The sequence below is a fragment of the Sciurus carolinensis genome, chromosome 16, assembly GCF_902686445.1.
Source record: "Sciurus carolinensis chromosome 16, mSciCar1.2, whole genome shotgun sequence".
Lineage (NCBI taxonomy): Eukaryota > Metazoa > Chordata > Mammalia > Rodentia > Sciuridae > Sciurus > Sciurus carolinensis.
This window is the reverse complement of record NC_062228.1, coordinates 12,059,429-12,077,527: the sequence shown is the minus strand read 5'-3', so window position 1 is coordinate 12,077,527 and position 18,099 is coordinate 12,059,429. Positions and strand designations below refer to the sequence as shown.

Below are 18,099 nucleotides of genomic sequence, written 5' to 3'. Positions count from 1 at the left end.
CTGGATAGGAGAGAAAGTGCTTAGAAGACCCTGAGCAATTCTCAGACCTTCTAGAGGCTGGACCAAGGCAGCAGGACCAGGGGACTTGCAGAGCCCTGGTGAGTTGATAGGCTCCAGTGAGGTCTCTCACCCACACCAGCCACCAACCCTGACACCATGATGTACCTCAGTCTTGGCCAGCACAGCCTCCAAAGCCTCCTTTTGCCGTGGCTCCTTCGTCAACAGATAGAGAAAGCCCCCACCACCTGCCCCTGCCAGGCTTTGGCCATGGACATGGGGGGCCAGGATGTCCATCATTCGCCGCACGGCCAGGGGCTCACAGCCGGGAGCCATGACCTTTTTCTGTTCCCAGTATGAGGTCAGGTATTGGCCCAGCAGAGGCAGGCTTCCTAGAGTTGGGGCAAAGAGGGGAGTGGCATGCCTGGGCCAAGATACTCAACACCCACTGACAGGAAAGGAAGTGTGAAGAGGCACTTATACCAGTGTAAGGATTAACCCAGTTCCAGGCTGGCTGGAAACGAATAATAAAGCTCACTGCACAGGGCTGAGGACTAAATCTGCACAAAGCAACTGACATGGTGCCCAACTAGCATAGTCAGTATTCAGAAAACACCATAGCCACACACTTGGAGTCCTGCTTAGCTCTGGCTTCCATGCAACAGGGCTGAGTCTCTTTCCTCATCTGCTTCCTGTTAGGTGGGGCTGGAGGGCCTTTACCATGAGGCAAGTTTATCTATATGGTTCCTATCTAAGTGTGAGATCCTGGAGAGGACAGACAGGATGCTTCTGCCTCTAGGGGCCTTCATATATGGGGCTATGTCAAACCTAGAAAGGTCCCTAGCCTCTGAGACCCACAGTGACAACGCTCCTGCTCCTAGTGCCCTGACCTCCCCTGGAAGCAGCACCTCACCTTGGCGGAAGGCTTCAGCACACTCCTTGGTCTGCTGCACCAGACTGTGGGCATTCTGTACCACAACAGGTAGCCGGGCATACCAGCTCCTCAGCACATCCTATAGGTAGGGCAGAAGAGGTGGAATGAGAACCCAGGCCCAGCTGTGCCACCTTCCTCCCTCCTCATTTCAGCTTGGGCTCACCTGCAACAGATTCCGTGCCAGGCGGGTTTTGCCAGTGTACACCAGGAGCAGATGGTCATTGAGCTTCTGGACAAAGCCCTCGGGCACAGTGATCTCTTCAACCTCTACCTTCAGTGGCAGCTGGGCCCGGGAGTGCCCCACCTTGATGCCAGGCATTAGGCCACCCACCTGGTCCTGCCAGCCACCTCCTGCAAGTCCAGGGCCTTATGGTTGGAGCCTAACTGGCCCAACTTCACTATTCAAGCACAGGCTCCTGACCCTGCACCCCTAGCTGGGACCAGCATGGGAAGACAGTTCCCCCAACTCCAGCTGGGACAAGTAAGCTATTCTGTTTCTGTCCCCAAATCTAGGAGCAGCCCAGTCCCAGCAAGGGAGAAGACTGCAGTCCAGGGCCAAGTTTGGTACTCACAGGCCTCAGTTTGGAAGTGGGGTAAAACCACATCAAAGAATGGCTATACCCTCCCAGGGAACATACAGCCAGAAGAGAAGGGATAATACTTCCTGTAGCTAATGGTCCCCTGTACCCTGTCTTCTCAATTTATGTTGGAAACAAGCTTTTAGCATCTCTCATTTTTATTTAACTTGAAAATGTATACATCTTGCTTTAGTAATAAAAGGTATGAATTTATTCCCTTTGAAGCTATATAAGTGCCAAAGTTGGGCACTTATATAGCTTATATAGTTGTAGCACGTGCCTGTAGTCCCAGCTACTTAGGCTGCAGGAGGATCAATGTAATTTAAAAATTGATTAAAAATAAAAGTAACAGCCCAGTGGTGCACACCTGTAATCACAGCAACTTGGGAGGCAAGCTAAAGGCCAGCCTCAGCAATTTAGAAAGACCCTGTGAGACCCTGTCTCAAAATAAAAAATAAAAAGGGCTGGGGATGTAGCTCAGTGGTAAAGTGTCCCTGGGTTTAATTCCCAGTACCAAAAATAAACAAATAAATACATAAATAAAAGTGGCTGCATGCCATGGCACACACCTGTAATCCCAGCAACTCAGGAGAGTTTTTCAAAGTAGGCTAGTGATATAGCTCAGTGGTAAAGTGCCCCTGGGTATAATCCCCTGTACCAACAAAAAATTTAAAGATAAAGTGACAGAACTTGAGCTGTTTCTGGGACAGGCCTTTGATAATTGAGAAAGGGACTGAAAGGATTTAAAGTACAGAATGCAAATGTCAGGAGGCAACTGGAACTTTGTAGTCAAAACACAACTCAGAATGTCAAGAACTTAAAATGTGCCCCTCTCCCTCAGAGCACTTAATGCAGTTTAAAATGGTACACTCACTTATTGATTAATGTCTATCTTCTTTATACCCTCTGACTTTTGAGAGCAAGGACCGTACTTTTCCTCATTTGACCCCCAGGATCCGACACATAGTAGATTCTCAATATTAACAGTTGTCAATTGACCAGATGAAGAACTTGAAAGACACACCCCAAAAGCAAACTGAAAAGGACTCTCGAACCCTTTCACTGATGACTACCTATTATGGGATATGAGTCATTTCAATGAAAGCAGGGGACTGGGCTGCAGAGGAACAGGAGAGGACAGCATAATCAGGCAGCTGTATGTCTTTGTGGCAATTTCCTTCCAGAGTCATGCTGGAGGCCAGACCTGGGTGAACAGAACAGCCTAGGATCTGGAACCAGACAAATCCCTGACTGCTCAACTTATGTATGATTCCAAGGCAACACAGTAGCCAGGAGGAGAGAAGCCTGGTGCCAGGAACATCCCATTAGATCATATCTTTGGTTGGCCTTCACTGCCCCACCATATGGCCAGAGAGCAGCAAGAGTACAGATGACCAAGAGAAAGGCAAGCTGCCAGAAGGGCAGGCTGAAGCTCTCTCCTTCACTCCATACTGTTTTCTCCACTGACCCTGAAGGAAAGTCTGGAGGGGGGTAAAGAGTAACAAAAACTAGCACCTGGTGTCAGTAGATACCCAACACACATTACAAGTGCAGCAGATACTGGCACTCAGTAGGTGGACATAAGACATCAGCTCCTTCAAGGTAAATAAGTTGAAAATCATTGGAGAACATCGAAGTGATGAGGAAACTACAACCATTTTAAGGAGCAGCACAGTTACGTGGCTGCTGGCAAATACCATATAAACCCAGGGGAATTCCCCAAGGTCCCTGGCAAAGAGCCAGAACCTACCCCGACCCTGGGCCATCTCATACCTGTGGTGAGCACCTGCTCCAGGTGTAGTACTGCATGTATCAGAGCTTCTGTGCCCACCACCCGGCCTGCAGCCCTCTGCAAGGCAGCCAGGGCAGCACCTGCCAGGATGCTGCTGGTACCTGCGTGGCACAAAGGAGGCACTAGGCTTGAATCACCTCTGCCCGGCCAATCCTGCTCCACTCTGCTGTGCAGAGGCCAGGGAGGGGGGTTGCAAACCAGGCTAGAGAGCTGACAGGGCAGGTGGGCAGCAGGAAGGCAGGGTCCACTCACCAAGGCCAGAACCATGGGGTAGCTCAGACCAGGTGTGCAGCTCAAAGCCACCCCCAAATGTATGCAGCAGTTGTTCATGCAGTGGACTCTCAGAGCGGATGTGCACAATCCCCGCACAAATAAAGGCTGCCTTCAGCAGGGCCCCTACAAAGGAACAGACACAAAGTAAAGAATTTGATCTCCTGGAATACCAATCAGACATCCTCCCAAACTCTGAAACTTCCCAATCTGGGACGGAGTTCATCTGGTGGACAAAAACCCAGCAGACCAGGCACAGTGGTGCACGCCTGTAATCCCAGCAGATCGGGAGGTTGAGGCAAGAGGATAACGAATTCAAAGCCAGCTCAGCAAAAAGAAGGCACTAAGCAACTCTGTGAGACACTAAATAAGATAACAAAATAGGGCTGGGGATGTGGCTCAGTGGTCGAGTGCCCCTGAGTTCAATCCTTGGTACCTCCCCCACCAAAAAAAAAAACAAAAAGAGCCCATCAGTAGTGCAGGCCCCATCCTTAAGTGACAAAGGGCCTCTAACATGGGCAAATGTGTCATTTCTTTTTCCTGTGCCTGTATGTGCCTAGGCACAGTGACTTTCAGCCCTTTCCTTTCCTTTGGGGCTCCTTAACCATATTGGCCCAGGCCCCAGTAGCCTGCAGTCTGACCTGGAGAGATCTCCAGGTTCTACCCCCATTCGGGTTAGCTGCACATGCCATCCCCACCCACAGATGTCCTGACCTGGGGCATGGGGTTGGCAGTAATCCTGCAGGTCATCCAGGCTCCGGCACACTATCTTCACAGCCATCTGATCCTGCCGAGGCCCCACGGCCAGCCACAACTCTGGTTCCAGGATGCGACGTGCCCTGGCCCCAATAGGCCGGCGGCCATCTACTCGCACAGCCAGGCCCAGCACTGCCCCACCATGCTCATAGGCAAGAGGTGGCGTGTCACTCCAGCCCCCTGTAGAAATTTGACAAGCTGGTCACACAGCCTGCCACTCTGGCCTTTGTAGTTGCCATTACCCCAAACCCCAAAAGGGGCTCACCAGAGAAATCCACCCGGGCTGGACACTCAGCTATTACCCACTGCCCAGGTGCTGGCAGCTCCACTGGCTCCGTGGAGACAAAGTGCTGGGCTGTCATCACAGCCTGGCGGATCAGGATCTGCCCAGCCCCCTCATAGTGGCGGGCAGCTCGCACCAATAAGGCTGGCCTGCCAGGGAGGAAGGAAGATAGCAATGTGGAGCCTTAAGCTGGGGGCAGATTGCCCTGGGTGACCCATGTCTCTCTGGGCTTCCACTATCAAAGGTTACTTCCCTAGATGGCCAGGGGCTTATCAAAGGGTTCTTTCATTAGCACCCACCTGCTCAGCCATTTGTCCCTCTCCTGGGCAAGTGCCTCCACACCCCCTGCAAGGTCTCCACACTCCAGGTATGAGAAGGGCCGCATCCACTCAGGGTTCGCAGCTGGCCCACTCCGTAAGCCTCCCTGGCCCTCTGCCATGCAGCCCAGTACATCTGCCACACAGGCCAGAGCACGTGCTGCCACACCAGGGTCTCCCGCCCTAGCTGCAACTGAGGGTTAGGAGTTAGTGATGACAGGGGAGGGGGATGATCCCCAACACCCTGTGCTCCCAAAGACTACTAAATAGTCCTCAAACACTCTGGATCCATCCCTTACCCCTACCTGTGAATGTACCCTAGTCTCTGCCCAGCAAGTTCTTTTCATCTTGACAGTCCCAGCCCAAATGTGCCTCTTCACATGGACACCCATGTTCAGTCAGGTTCAGAGGTCAAATCACCCAAGTTCAAGTCTCAATCTCCCCAGCAACTAGTTGTGTAAGTGAGTAACTTAAACCAGTACTGTTTCGCAGTTCCAGTGCTTTGTGGGACTACAAATGAGGTAAAACCTCCAAAGTTAAGGCAGAATGTCTGGGGACTCAAGAGAAGCTACCCACACCCACACCCTGGCACCCAGTATAGAACACAGTATATAACCTTGACCAAACCCCCCACAACAGAGATGAAGTTTCCCAGAAACCTAAGTAAACTCCAGTGTGCATCTCCACTGCTGTAGAGTCACACAGCTCAGTTGAAGGCCCAGAGGGCAAGCAGGGTCAGTGACCCTGGGCTGACTCACCCTGGTCCAGTGTAGCCAGCAGGAGCCCAGGGCAGCCCTCGTGGACAGTGGCCCGGATCAGCGGGCACAGGCTGAGGTCCTGCCGGGTCTCTAGCACATGCTGCGCCTTATACAGAGCCTGGCGGAAGAACAGGTCCCGGCGGGAGGCCAGTGTGGCAGCCCGGTCCAGGTGCGGCTGTAACTGCTCCCAGGACAGGCGCCAGGAGGCTCGCCAGGCCCTCAGGGCCTCACCCCCATCCTCTGGGGGGTCCAGCATCCATAGCATGTCCCGGGGCCCCAGGGCCCTCAAAGGATGGAGCACAGGAAAAAGGCGGGCACTGAGAAGACAACGCTCTGCAGGGGGCGTGTCTGGGTCCCACAGGTCCCAGTCTCTGAGGTGGGGAGAAGCACATTAGTAAGAGGGAAGCCAAGGGTGCCTCCTCCCCAAGCCCTGACCTGCCTGCCAATTCATGGGGACAGTAAAAACTCCTCAAGAGGCAGCACAGCAGACAGCTCAGGAGCAAGTCCATGCTGCTCTGCCACCTTCCTCAGGTCACTGAACAAAAACCCCAAAGTCTGAGCACAGCCAGGGGTTTCGAGTTGCCCAGAGGGAAAGTGCTCACAAGAATCCAGCTGTCTCAAACTACTCCAGGCCAGTGGGATGGTAAGGGGACTGGGGCTGCTGTGGGGCAAAGTAAAGCGTAAGCCCTAGAGGCCACCCTGGTTGCATGGACCAAAAGAGCAGGTCAAGGCATCAGCTTACCGAATGCCTGTCTTGTTGAAGAATTCATTCCAGGACATGTTGAGGTATGTGCCTTTCCCCTGTCTCTGGGTGAAGAGGAGGAAGCAGTCAGGGCTGTGGGAGCCTCAGAAAGGGATTAGGGGCAGTAGGCCAGAGGGAAGAGAGCAGCTCCAACAAGGACTGGAAGAGACGTGGGCACATACTAAAGCAAACTCTAAAATGACCTCAACACTCTGTTCAGGTGCCTAGAATGTGGAGCAGAATATGGGGCTCCAGGCCTGACCTTCCATAGCTGCCTCTGGGAGTCGAGGCAGGACACCTCCCTCTCTGAACCTAAGTCTCCAGCCTGCAAAATGGGAAAAATCTCTACCCAACCCAGCTGTCACAAGGCAGACAAGCAGGAGGCAAGGTCTGTTGAGACCTCCTGGCCATACCCTCTCACAGTCTACCCCTCAGGCCAAGCCTCAGAGGGCCCAGGGTGGGCTGGGCGCCAGACTGCTAGGTGCCTCAAAGCCTAAAGATGGAGGTGAGGAGATATAAAGCAGGTGCTTACTTCCCAGCTGTCCAGGCGGCCAATCAGGGTGAAAGTACGGCCCAGAGAGCCAGGGAGCCGCACATGGTGTCCCTGCAGGACAAGGTCACACAGCTCCAGGCCATGCAATGCCTTGGACTGCCCTATGTCCAAGCCACTCACAAAGCAGCCAGTGCCAATGTGAATAGGGCCCTGGTGGGGAAGAGGAGAGGCATCTTGGTTGGACAAGCACACAGGCCACTCCCAACATGTAGGATACTGGCCACCCTCAACCCACCCTTACCCATGCTCTCAGATCTCACCCGCAGGTGGCAGTGCTGCAGGACACTCCCAGGCCCCAGGTGGACGGGGCCCTCCAGCAGGCAGCTGACCACAGAGCTCCTGGCCCCCAGGAGCTGCAGTTCCTGTGAAGGCAAGAAGGAAGGTTGTAAGGGTTGAGGGCAGAGGGCTGCCTGACCCTCCCCTGCAATAGAGCGTCTGGGTATAGAACACCAAGGCCCACTGCTCCCATGTCCTTTAGCCAGCCAAACCCCTCTCTGGACCTGCCCTGGCCCCAACCTGAGGCCTTTCCCACCTCACCTATCTAACACCATCCCCACCCCAAGGTCACCTCTGTACTAGCCTGCCCCTATCCTCAGCACCATGGTACTAACGTAGGTCCATCTTCATCATCTGTACCTCTCTCCCCAAACGGACCCCACAGAAAGGTTTTCCTTAGCTTTTCAATCACATAAACCATCATGTAAAATCCTGACTTGGTCACTTGGCAGTTCTGTGGCCTTGGGCAAGTTACTCAGCCTCTCTGAGTCTCCCATGCCTCGTGTATAATAGAGATGAAAACACCTACACTCCTAAGTAATTTTTTCAAGTTGTGTTGTTCCCTTCCCTGAAGCCCACATTCCACTGATCCCAGACACCCAGTAGGCACCTCTAAGGAGCAGGCAGGTCTCACCTCTACCTGGGAGTGGATGATCTGGGGCCCAGAGACACCAGGCAGTGTGAATATGTGCAGGAACTCACTGGCTGAGGAGGTCATGTAGCTATAACTGCCGTCAGGGATATACACTGTAAAGACACAAGTACTGACCCCAACCCCATGCCTGCTGCAGCTCAGGGCCAGACTGGGCTTCCTGCCAGCACAGACATTCTCATCAGACACCTCCCCTCGCTCCCTCCCTCCGTATGTTCTACAGCTCTAGTAGGGCAGTCGTCATGGTGGTGAGCCTATCAGGCCAATGGCAAGCTAAAGTCCAGAGGGCCACAACCTACCCTAAGTCCCACAGCTAGCAAGTGGACACACTAGGTTTGGAGTCCGGGGAAAAGAGAAAGGAGGAAAATGGGAGAAGAGGTATCTCAATGGAAGGGCTCAGGATGGGGAGAGTGCAACTGACTAGTCCATGAGATCAGTCGCCTGGTCCAGAATGTGGGGGACAGCCTCATTCTAGGGATCCTCACTCCCAGGATCTCTCCAACTCACAGAGCCAACAGACAGTACCTACCCATGGTGAGAGGCTGGTCGCGAAGCTCCCTCCATAGCTGAGCCCGGGCGCCCTGCAGGTAAGCTACTACCTTCATATCACCTTGCCCCATTTCTGGAGACCTCCCAGTCAGGAAGTCCTCCCTCTTCACGTTCCGAGCCATGCAGAACAGGATGTCAAAAAACAGGGACAGCTGGAGCAAGGGTAAGAAGCATAGCTATTGGTGGGGCAGGGGTCAGAACTTACAATCCCACAGTTGAGCTGGGCTGGTCCCATTGACAGAGATGCTGATCCAGAGAGGGGAAGGGGCTGGCCTGAGGTCACAGAGTAGCTTGTGCCCAGCCAGGGTCACCTAATTGCCCTCCCCCAATCACCTGAACAGGCCGGGCTCCAGAGTCCAAGCCCATATAGGTGCAGGCATCTAGAGGTGGGCTCACATGGGTGGCCAGAAGGTGTTCAGCAGTCTCCACAGAGAAGAAGACAACCCCAGAAACCTGGAAGAGTCCCCAAAAGGGTCAAGTAGAAGGGGCACTGAGACCAGGCTCAGGGATGAGTTGTGAAGGGCACATGCAGATGGGCCCAGGGAGATCAGATGCTACACAAGGCAGCCACCACAGCACCCAGACTCCAGGCATACCTGGGCAGCTCCCAACAAGGCTCCTCCCAAGTACTCCTCCCAAGCTCAGTTCTCCACCTTCCCCATAGGCCAAGCTGACACTTTCCCACTACTCCCATCCTGTGCTTAATTCTGGAAGAATCCTGAGTCTGCTTCTCTACCTCCTGCCAACTGTATTCCCTGACCTGCTTACATTCTGGTTCTAGGCTTTCTGGTGTAGGACAAGACCCTGAATTCCAAGGTTACCCTTTCATTAGATTCTGGCTAAAGTTGCTCCACTGAAAGCCAGTTCCAAACCTTCCTCACATTCTGGTTCTAACCTGCCCTGGAATCTTCCAGAATGAGTTTAGTTCTTCCACAGAAGGAAAGCAAATTCTCCCTCCCCTGTCCCAAAAGGTTCTCAAAGATCCCCACCGGGAGCCCAGCAGCCATACCAGTGGCACATGCCCATCAGGCTGGATACACCGCCGTATGTCTGCATCAGTGCCTTGGTAGTAAATGTCCAAAACAAAGCCCTATGTGGGAGATTTACAGAGTTGGAAAAGGGAGCAAGAGAGGACATAGAAGGTAGTATTGCCATAGGTATCAACAAGTGCTCTCCATGTGAAAACTTATCATGCAAGTCTTGCAAGCAGCAGCACACTCAGGGGGACACAAGCACCTGAGATTTCTACCTGCAAAGGATTGAGAACAGGCTTTAATTGTGGGCACTGCCTGGCACACAGTCAGAATGAAATGCATCTGTGGCAAAAGAATAAGTGAGGCCAGAGCTGTGGCCACAGAGAAGCACTGCAGGCTCAAGACCATGCTGGAACCAAGGGCTCAATCAAGACCAGGACAGGGAGCTGCCTAGTGCATGAGACTAGAAGGCCACCCCAGGCCAGCTCAGCTGTCCCCAGGGGCATTACCTGGGAGTCAGTGAAGTAAACACCATGATTCAGAGCATAGGCTGGGCTTCCAGGAAGGGCAATCACTCTGGCTCCCCGAAAACCATCCCAGCTGATCCCTGTGGATCACATAGGAGGTTCCCAGGGGTCCCAACCCAAGGCAAGGAATCCCCAGTCACAAAGAAGCAGGATACCAGGGCGGGGTACCTAGGCACCTCTAAAGGGAATATGGATATAAATAAAAGGAAATATGGTTTCCAAATGGACACTCCTCTAGAGAATGACAACCCTTCTTTCCCAAAGTTCTTCCACAAAGCCCTGTGGGGTGGAAGGGCCAGTGCTAATATGTCCACTCTATAGATAGGTAGACTGAAGCACATCAGGGAAGCCCTGTCTCCTAGGCTTCATCTCTATACCCTAAGCCTCCCTTCTGAAGGCCCAGGGACAGAATGGGCTAGAAAGGCAAAGACTGCCCTGCCTATGGCAAGGGAAGGTGGGATCCCAGGCCTTTTCAGGCTTACCAGGGTTTGGAGGAATAGACAGCAACATGTCAGTGCTGCAGACCCACACACCTGGGGGACAGCCTGGGCCCAGCTGCAGGGGACAGGGAAAAAGAGAAAGAGAAAGCAGCTAAGTGGCCTGGCCCGGCCCTTCCTCCACTCCCTCACAGGCAATGTTGGCCTGTTTCACATGCCCCAGCAGCTACTGCATCCCAGAGGAGTCTGCTCCTTAAGTTAACAGGGGCCTCTCAAGACCTATGGTACCAATGCTGACCACCCCCTGTCCCATCTAGGGCCACACCTTCCCGCAAGATGACCAAGACCAACTTGAGTCTACAACAAATTAAGTACCTGGACTTCCTGGGGTCTCCTATCTAAACTGGCACAGGCCCTAGCTGATGGCACAGTGTGGGAGAGGTGGCTCTAGCTGGGAAAAGGCCCCTCAGTCACCATCTGGCTTACCCGATGGGTCATGATGTCCAGCAAGCAGTCCAGGTTGCAGACCAAGGCCTCCACAGGGGCCTGGGGGTTCTCCACAGGGAGGCAGGTGAAGGCCCGGCCACAGTCATCAAAGGGAAAGTCTCGACCCTGGGTGGGAACAGGGACTGGTGAAGGAGCCCTGGGGGCAGAGAACCTGGGACATCTCATTAGCTATGCAAGGGTGGCAGGCATCGAGTACAGGATGTATAAAAAAAAAATGTTATCTTGGCAATTTCTCTTACAATTTTTTAAATGAACATGATTACTGTAAAAAATTAGAAAATTCAAATATGCAGAAAAGAAAACTATCCCTCAGGGATACTAACTACTGCCCTAATTTGACATACATTCTATCAGACTTTAATTTATACTTCAAATTCTTTTTTTTAACAAGAATGAGATCATTCTGAAAAGAATGAAGCAGGAGGATCACAAAGTTGAAGGCCAGTCTTGGCAACTTTTAAGACCCTTTCTCAAAATAAAATAATAAGGGTTGGGGAATGTAGTTTGGTATGAGAGGACCTGGATTCAGCCCCAGTACCACCAAAACAAAAAAACAAAAAAACAAAACAGATCATTCTACACAAACTTCTGTCATAGGCCTTTTTCACTGAGCACTTGGAGTGAGCCAGGCCCTGTTTTAAGGATTTATGTGGGTCATCTCAGCACATCCACAACCACGTTCACGGCCACATGAAGGAGGAGTTGTTGCCATTCTTGCTTTACAGATGAAGAAACCAGGGATTTGACTTAATAGTAGAGTGCTTGCCTAGCATGCACAAAGCCCTGGATTTAACCTCCAGAACCACACACACAGAACAGATGAAACCAAGGCCTGCAGTCAAGTGACTTGCCAAGGTCACATAGGTGGTAAGTCTCATTCCAGCCAGGCGAATCTCAGGAGGCTGAGATAGGAGGACCGCAAGTTCAAAGCCAGCCTCAGTCATTTAGCAAGGCCCTAAGCAACTTAGCAAGACCCTGTCTCAAAATAAAAAATAAAAAAGGGTGAGACTGTGGTTCAGTGGTTAAGTGCCCCCTGGGTACAATCCCTGGTTTAAAAAAAAAAATTCTCATTCTAGGTCAATGCATACAGATAGACCTTTCCTTTTTTTTTTTTTTTTTTTTCTTTTGCAATGCTGGGGATTGAACCCAGGGTCTTGTGCTTGCAAAGCAAGCACTCTACCAACTGAGCTATATCCCCAGTCCAAAGATAGACCTTTTTAATCTGCTGAAGGATATACTGTATATATGTATATACTATATATATGGTTTCCAATTTTTGGACATGTTGATTGATTCTGATTCTTCTGGATTTGCAAAATGAACACCTTGCACACACACAATGGTGGATGACTCCTAAAGTCCTACCCAACCCTGAGAATCAGGGTTCCAACCCTCTGCATTACCCATGCTTATAATTCCACTTACCATGTGCAGGATGAGGATCCAAGATGAATGAAGGACATCAGATGTGACCACCTGTCAGGAGAGGGAGAGCCCTGTGGACAGAGTCCTTGAGCAGATGGTACCTGGAGGAAGAACTGTCTAAGGAGGGACTTCAACACAAATCTACTTGGGTACCAAAAGGTCAAAAGGCCAGGTCAAGACCAATAGCCCCAGACAGGGGAGGGGCAGCCCTGGCCTGGGTAAGGGAGCCTAGCAGCTCTCCACCTAGGCCACTTCCCTGCCCTCGGATTGGATAGCTGCAGGCAATGAGCTGAGGCCACCCAGCTGGGTGACTCAGGGAATATCAGCTCCTCAGCAACCAGTATCCCCATCCCCTACCCATGCCACCTCTGTGTCCACCCTCACTCTCCATGCTGTGCATGCAAGGTGACAAAGTAAAGTGGCTGGGTGTGTGTGGGACATGGTGACACTGACTCACATGTCCCAAAGGAGAGTTACATCTCAGTTCCAAACAAGTAGGACTGAGAGCCCAGGATAGCAAGAACTTTGAACACTGTTTCTTGTTTGTTGAGTTTTTTGTTGTTGCTGTTTTGTTTTTCAGTACTAGGAACTGAACACAGGAATATTCTTCCACTAAGCTACATCCCCAGCACTTTTTATTTTGAGACAGAATCTTGCTAAGTAGTCAGAGATGACTTAAAACTGGCAATCCTGGGCTGGGGTTGCGGCTAGGTGGTAGAGTGCTTGCCTAGCATGTGTGAGGCACTGGCTTCAATCCCCAGCACTATAAATAAATAAATTAAATAAAGGTCCATCAACAACTAAAAAAATTTTAAAAAACTGACAATCCTCCTGCCTCCAATTCCCAAGTAGCTGGGAATCTTCAAACTTTTAAGAAGCCAGAAAACCTCCCATTGAGAGATTGGTTCCAATTTTCCAAAAACACTACAAAAGCAGACCCTGCCATCTGCCCTCACCTGGACAACATGACAGAGATGAGTCTACCCAAAGTACAGATTCAAACACACAAGCCAAATGCTGAACTGCCCAGGGCAATGGAGCCAAAGAACTGGAAATCTTGGAAACTATCAGGTTCCAATAGGAACAAGGAGCAGAGGGGCAGCAAGCAGCTCGGGATCACTCACAGTGAAGCCTGCACGGGCACTCAGGTGCTCAGCAGCCACCAGCAGCGCATTAAGGGTAGCTCCTCCGCTGCCCACACGTGTCTCAGGGTCCTCCACAGCCAGTAACAGTGTCCCAGTGGGGATCTGCTCCCGCTTCTGTCGCACCTCCAGCTCTGTGGTCAAAAAATGTGCTCAGACCTGTTCCCCAACCTCTCTGTCCTGGTCCAAAGCACCTGAGCAAGCCTGTAGTCATTGATTTCTTTGACTATTAGATAGGTAAGCTTATTAGATAGGTAAGAAGTTACTTCCATTTTACAGATGAGAAAACAAAGCACAATGAAGGGACATGTAGGGTATGAGGTCATAAGACTAGGAGGAAGTGGTGTCTGGGTTTCAACCCAGGTCTGCTCAGTTCCTAGGGCTATAGGGGGCTGACAAGGGAGAGGATTGGGAAGGTCTACATTAAGAGCAAGGTGGGGAGTGGGAGTCACCTACCTCTCTGAAAGACCTGCACGCTGTCCTTATACTGGCATGTCAGGATGATGACTGTCCAATCAACCCCCATTGGCTGCTCCATTCTGGCCAAGTGGAAGAACTTCCTAAAACAGCAATGGATAATTGTATACAAATATTTTTTAAATTATTATATTCTAAAATTCTTTCTGGTATACAGTTCTATGAATTTTAATACAAGTATAGATTATTATCATCACCACCACAAAAACTCCCTCACCCTATTACTTTTTGGTCTTACCCTCCTCCATCCCTAACCCCTGAAACCTCTCATCTATTCTCCATAGCTATAGTTTTCTTTTCAAAAACGTCAGATAAACAAAATATGAGCTTTTCTAAAGTACCTTTTTGTCAATGAATCTTTATTTATTTATATATGACGCTCAAAATCGAACCCAGTGCCTTATACACGCTAGGTAAGCACTCAACCACTGAGCCACAACCCCAGTCCTAAAATATGAGCTTTTGAGATGAGTTTCTTTCCTTCAACATAATGCCTATGAGACACATACTGATAGTTGATCCTTATCCTTTTTCTGTCAAGCTGTATCCCCTGGAGTGGAGGTACCACAGTCCATTCCTTCCTTCACTCACCGAAGGATAGTTGGGCTGTCTCCAATTTTTGGCAATCATGAATAAAGTTCCTTTTTTTTTTTTTTTTTTGGTAGTAGGGACTGAGCCCAGGGGTGCTTAAACACTGAGCCACATCCCCAGCAGTGGGAGAGGGAGGGCATTTTTTAATTTAGAGACAGGGCCCATGGTTAGGCTGATTTAGCAATCTCATGCTCCTCCCAGCTTTCAGAAAAAGCCTCTGTCTACTTACAGAAACTGCTCTGCTCCCTCTTCAGCCCAGGATGGTAATCCAGAGAAGAAATCTGACCTAGAGAATTTAGCCAGGCACCTGAGGGCAAACACCTTCCCTATGATGCCCACCTGGCTCTCCCTGTGAAGGAAGCATGGAGGAACTCCAGTGTGGCCACAAATCACTGTGTGCCTAAGGAACCCTTAATCCTCCAGGTCTCCAGAAGAGAGTAATTGACAGACACACACCCCCACCTCTCCCCCACCCACCCATCTGTCTGAATCTACATTCTTCTCTACATGGAGGCTCCATTCTCCACAAACTGCTCCCCACAAATTCCTGAGGGCAGACTCATTCCTGCAAGGTTCAAGACTCCTCTGACAGCCAGACACAACAGCACATGCCTGTAATCCCAGCAACTTGGGAGGCTGAGGCAGGACAACCTCAAGTACAAGGGCAGCCTTGACAACTTAGTGAGACCCTGTCTCTAAACAAAAAATAAAAAGGGCTGGGGATTTTAAGGAGACGCTGGCTCAATTCCTAGTACTACCAAGACGCTTTGAGAGGCAATTGTGGCTCCAGGACCACCAACTGAAACTGCCTCCCAACTGCACTGAGACTTCCTACCCATCCCTCCCTCCCTCCAGGACTACTTCACAGGATTCAGTTCTAGATCTCCACACTGGCAGCTCCACCACCTCCCCAGCTCACTCTCCTTTTTCTTCCCCCAATAAACGCTTAAAAATCTAACCCCATCTTTCCCTGTTTTTCCAAGGATCTGAACTAACATGAAAAGGATAATATCTCCTCTCAGAAGCCTAAAGAAAAGTCACTGTAAGAATCTCTAATTTGGGTCTGGGTACAGTAGCACAAGCCTGTAATCCCAGAGACTTGGGAGGCTGAGGTAGGAGTATCTCAAGTTCAAGGCCAGCCTCAGTAACTTAGCAAGGCCCGGTCTCAAAATAAAATAAAATAATTACATTTAAAAAAGGCTGGGTTAAGCACCACTAGGTTCAATCCCTTGTACCAAAAACAAAACAAAACAAAACAAAACAAAACAAAACAAAAACCGGAAAGGAAAGTGTGATTTAAAGGCGAAAACGTCCTGCCTAAGGTCACACAGAACTAGTAGAGGTTGACAGGTGTTTCAAACTCCAATGTCTGTGCTCTTAACCACAGTGTAGAAACAAGCAATCTCTCCTACCCTATCCTAGTTAACATTCATACAGAAGTCTTAGAGCACACTTCCCTAATTCCAATACACTGCCCACTTTCAATAGAACTTCATCTGTGGAAGCTAAGTTGAAATACTTTTTAAAGCCCTCAGCAACACACTGAGGATAGAGTGGGGGAGCCAGGGAAAGACTAAAATAATAAGGCCTCCTCGTATATAGTCTTTGAAGAGAGAGAGGCCAGGCAAGGACTTTGCACATTTTAGCGCTATGGAGGGGGAAAAAAATAAAAACAAAAAACAAACAAAAACAGACTTACAGAGGGCTCTAATTTGTTGCCTTCTGGAAAACAGGCATAAAAGGAGCTGACTGGGAGTAAAATCATGTAAATTACACAAACAACAGGCCTTTGAGATTTGTGCATAATGATGAGACCTACTGGGGTAAACCGAGGCAGGAGGTGGCCTCAAACTCAAATCAGAGCAGCGTCGGCCTCCAGTGCCCCACCTGCCCCAGGAGAGAGGGGCGTGTCCCTCCGTTCCCAGGCGTCCACCGGTCCCCTAAACTCCCGCAGAAAGACCCAGGCCGTGGGGAAGCGGGGCGGCGGAAGTCCCCTGCGGTAGCGGGGCGCCGGAGGGTGCTGGCAGAGCTCCCGAGACTCCGCCCTGGGCGACCGGGACGTGCGGCGGGCCGGAGAGGGCGGCGAGAGCCGGCGGGCTGACTGGGGAGCCGCGGGGAGCCGCGTGCACCACGTACCTGCGACCGCCTGGCGCTCGCGGAGCCAGCTCTTTCTCGCGGGGCTGGCGTCGCCTCGCGGGGCACCCTGGGAAATGCAGTTCCGTCCCGCGCCGCCCGGGCAGGCTCCCGCCGCTCGAGACGCGGCGCTGAACCCCGGCGCCGGACGCTCCGCGCGGCGCTTTGCTGAAGGGCTGCGTCTTCAGAACCCCGGGGAGCTGAGCACTCCAGCTCCCAGGGAAACCTGTGCTTCTGAAACACGCAGGCCCGTTTTCTGCTACTCGGGGTTGCATACTTTGAGTGCATTGGACTTGTTTTTTGTTTTTTGTTTTTTTTCCCCTTTTTAACTCCCCTGGCCGGAACCTGAGACAGCCGCTTTTCACAGGAGTAAAAACCATTCGAGCCGGGGTGGGAATCACAGCTCTTGAGGGAGCTTAAGCAGCTGCCATTGGATTAATTAGCAGTTAGCAGTGCTTCTGATTTCATCACTTGGATTCTTCCGGAAGAAACTTTCTAAATCTGCAGTAGGAAGAGAAATCTGCGGAGATCTTGCAAAAATCGTGCATGGAAACACCCCAGAGTGTCAACTTCTAGGGTCCTGAAAACTAAACTAGGCTCAAACATACAATGAGATACGGCAGTTAGCTAGAAATGCTAGAACTGCTTGAACGATGTTCGAGATATCTTGTTAAGGAAAAAGAAGCAAGTTCTAGAACAAACAGTATATAGAGGAAACCACTTGCGTCCAAAGTACTGTGTATGAACATAGTATAGGTATGTACAGGAACAGGATCGAGGGTGCTGGAGTGTAGCTCAGTGATAGAGCGCTTGCCTAGCATGATAGAGGCGTCTGGGTTCACCCTCAGCACCGTAAAAATAGGTAAAATAAAGGCATTGTGTCCATCTACAACTTAAAAGAACAGGACTGAAAGGGAAAGCATCAGGGCAGAGCCTGCTAGAGGTGGGGATGGGCAAGGAAGACTTGAGCTTTATCTATATTTTGTATTTTTCTGACAGGCATGTGCTTTCCAAATCTGGTGTCATTAATAAATAGCTTGTGGGCTGGGGATGTAGTTTCAGGGGTAGAGCACTTGCCTAACGTGCTGGAGGCCCTGAGTTCCATCCTGCACACCCGGAAAAAATGAAAAACAAGTAGCCCAAGAGGCTTCTGAGGTCAGTCTTAATGGAGGTGAAGACCCCTGCTCTAATTCTGTGTAACCTTGGCCAGTCACTTAGCTACTGCATCAGCCTGTCTCCATTTGTAAAATGAGGAGTTAATAACAGTATCAAATGCCTGTGATTCTTGTGTTTGCTTTACTCCATACTAAATACGACCAAAAAATTTATTATTTCTGTGGTCATTATATCCATTCTGCTCCATTAAAGCAGGATTTTTGGTTTATTCACTATTGTATCCTCAAGCCCTAAGACAGTGTTGAACATTGTA

General features: G+C 50.6%; 1 protein-coding gene across 12 annotated transcripts in view; it reads right to left on the bottom strand.

Moving 5' to 3' along the window:
- Fcsk (fucose kinase) overlaps nucleotides 1–16,804 on the bottom strand; it is a 36,856-nt gene extending 20,052 nt beyond the window's left edge. For 4 of the 12 annotated variants that reach the window (XM_047527928.1, XM_047527924.1, XM_047527931.1 and 1 more), the window contains exons 1-23: nucleotides 16,674–16,804; nucleotides 13,926–14,029; nucleotides 13,452–13,603; nucleotides 12,328–12,378; nucleotides 10,882–11,007; nucleotides 10,441–10,513; nucleotides 9,941–10,038; nucleotides 9,467–9,547; nucleotides 8,791–8,910; nucleotides 8,438–8,609; nucleotides 7,891–8,003; nucleotides 7,241–7,342; nucleotides 6,960–7,130; nucleotides 6,428–6,492; nucleotides 5,686–6,056; nucleotides 4,910–5,120; nucleotides 4,593–4,759; nucleotides 4,286–4,507; nucleotides 3,554–3,697; nucleotides 3,283–3,402; nucleotides 1,095–1,282; nucleotides 911–1,010; nucleotides 166–389 (exon numbers count right to left, since the gene is read on the bottom strand). In XM_047527928.1, coding sequence (XP_047383884.1) covers nucleotides 166–389; nucleotides 911–1,010; nucleotides 1,095–1,282; nucleotides 3,283–3,402; nucleotides 3,554–3,697; nucleotides 4,286–4,507; nucleotides 4,593–4,759; nucleotides 4,910–5,120; nucleotides 5,686–6,056; nucleotides 6,428–6,492; nucleotides 6,960–7,130; nucleotides 7,241–7,342; nucleotides 7,891–8,003; nucleotides 8,438–8,609; nucleotides 8,791–8,910; nucleotides 9,467–9,547; nucleotides 9,941–10,038; nucleotides 10,441–10,513; nucleotides 10,882–11,007; nucleotides 12,328–12,378; nucleotides 13,452–13,603; nucleotides 13,926–14,007 — 3,153 coding nt within the window. In that variant the 5' untranslated portion in view covers nucleotides 14,008–14,029; nucleotides 16,674–16,804. The other 8 variants (XM_047527933.1, XM_047527925.1, XM_047527929.1 and 5 more) reach the window with 8 other exon arrangements.
- Between the last annotated feature and the right edge of the window lie 1,295 nt (nucleotides 16,805–18,099).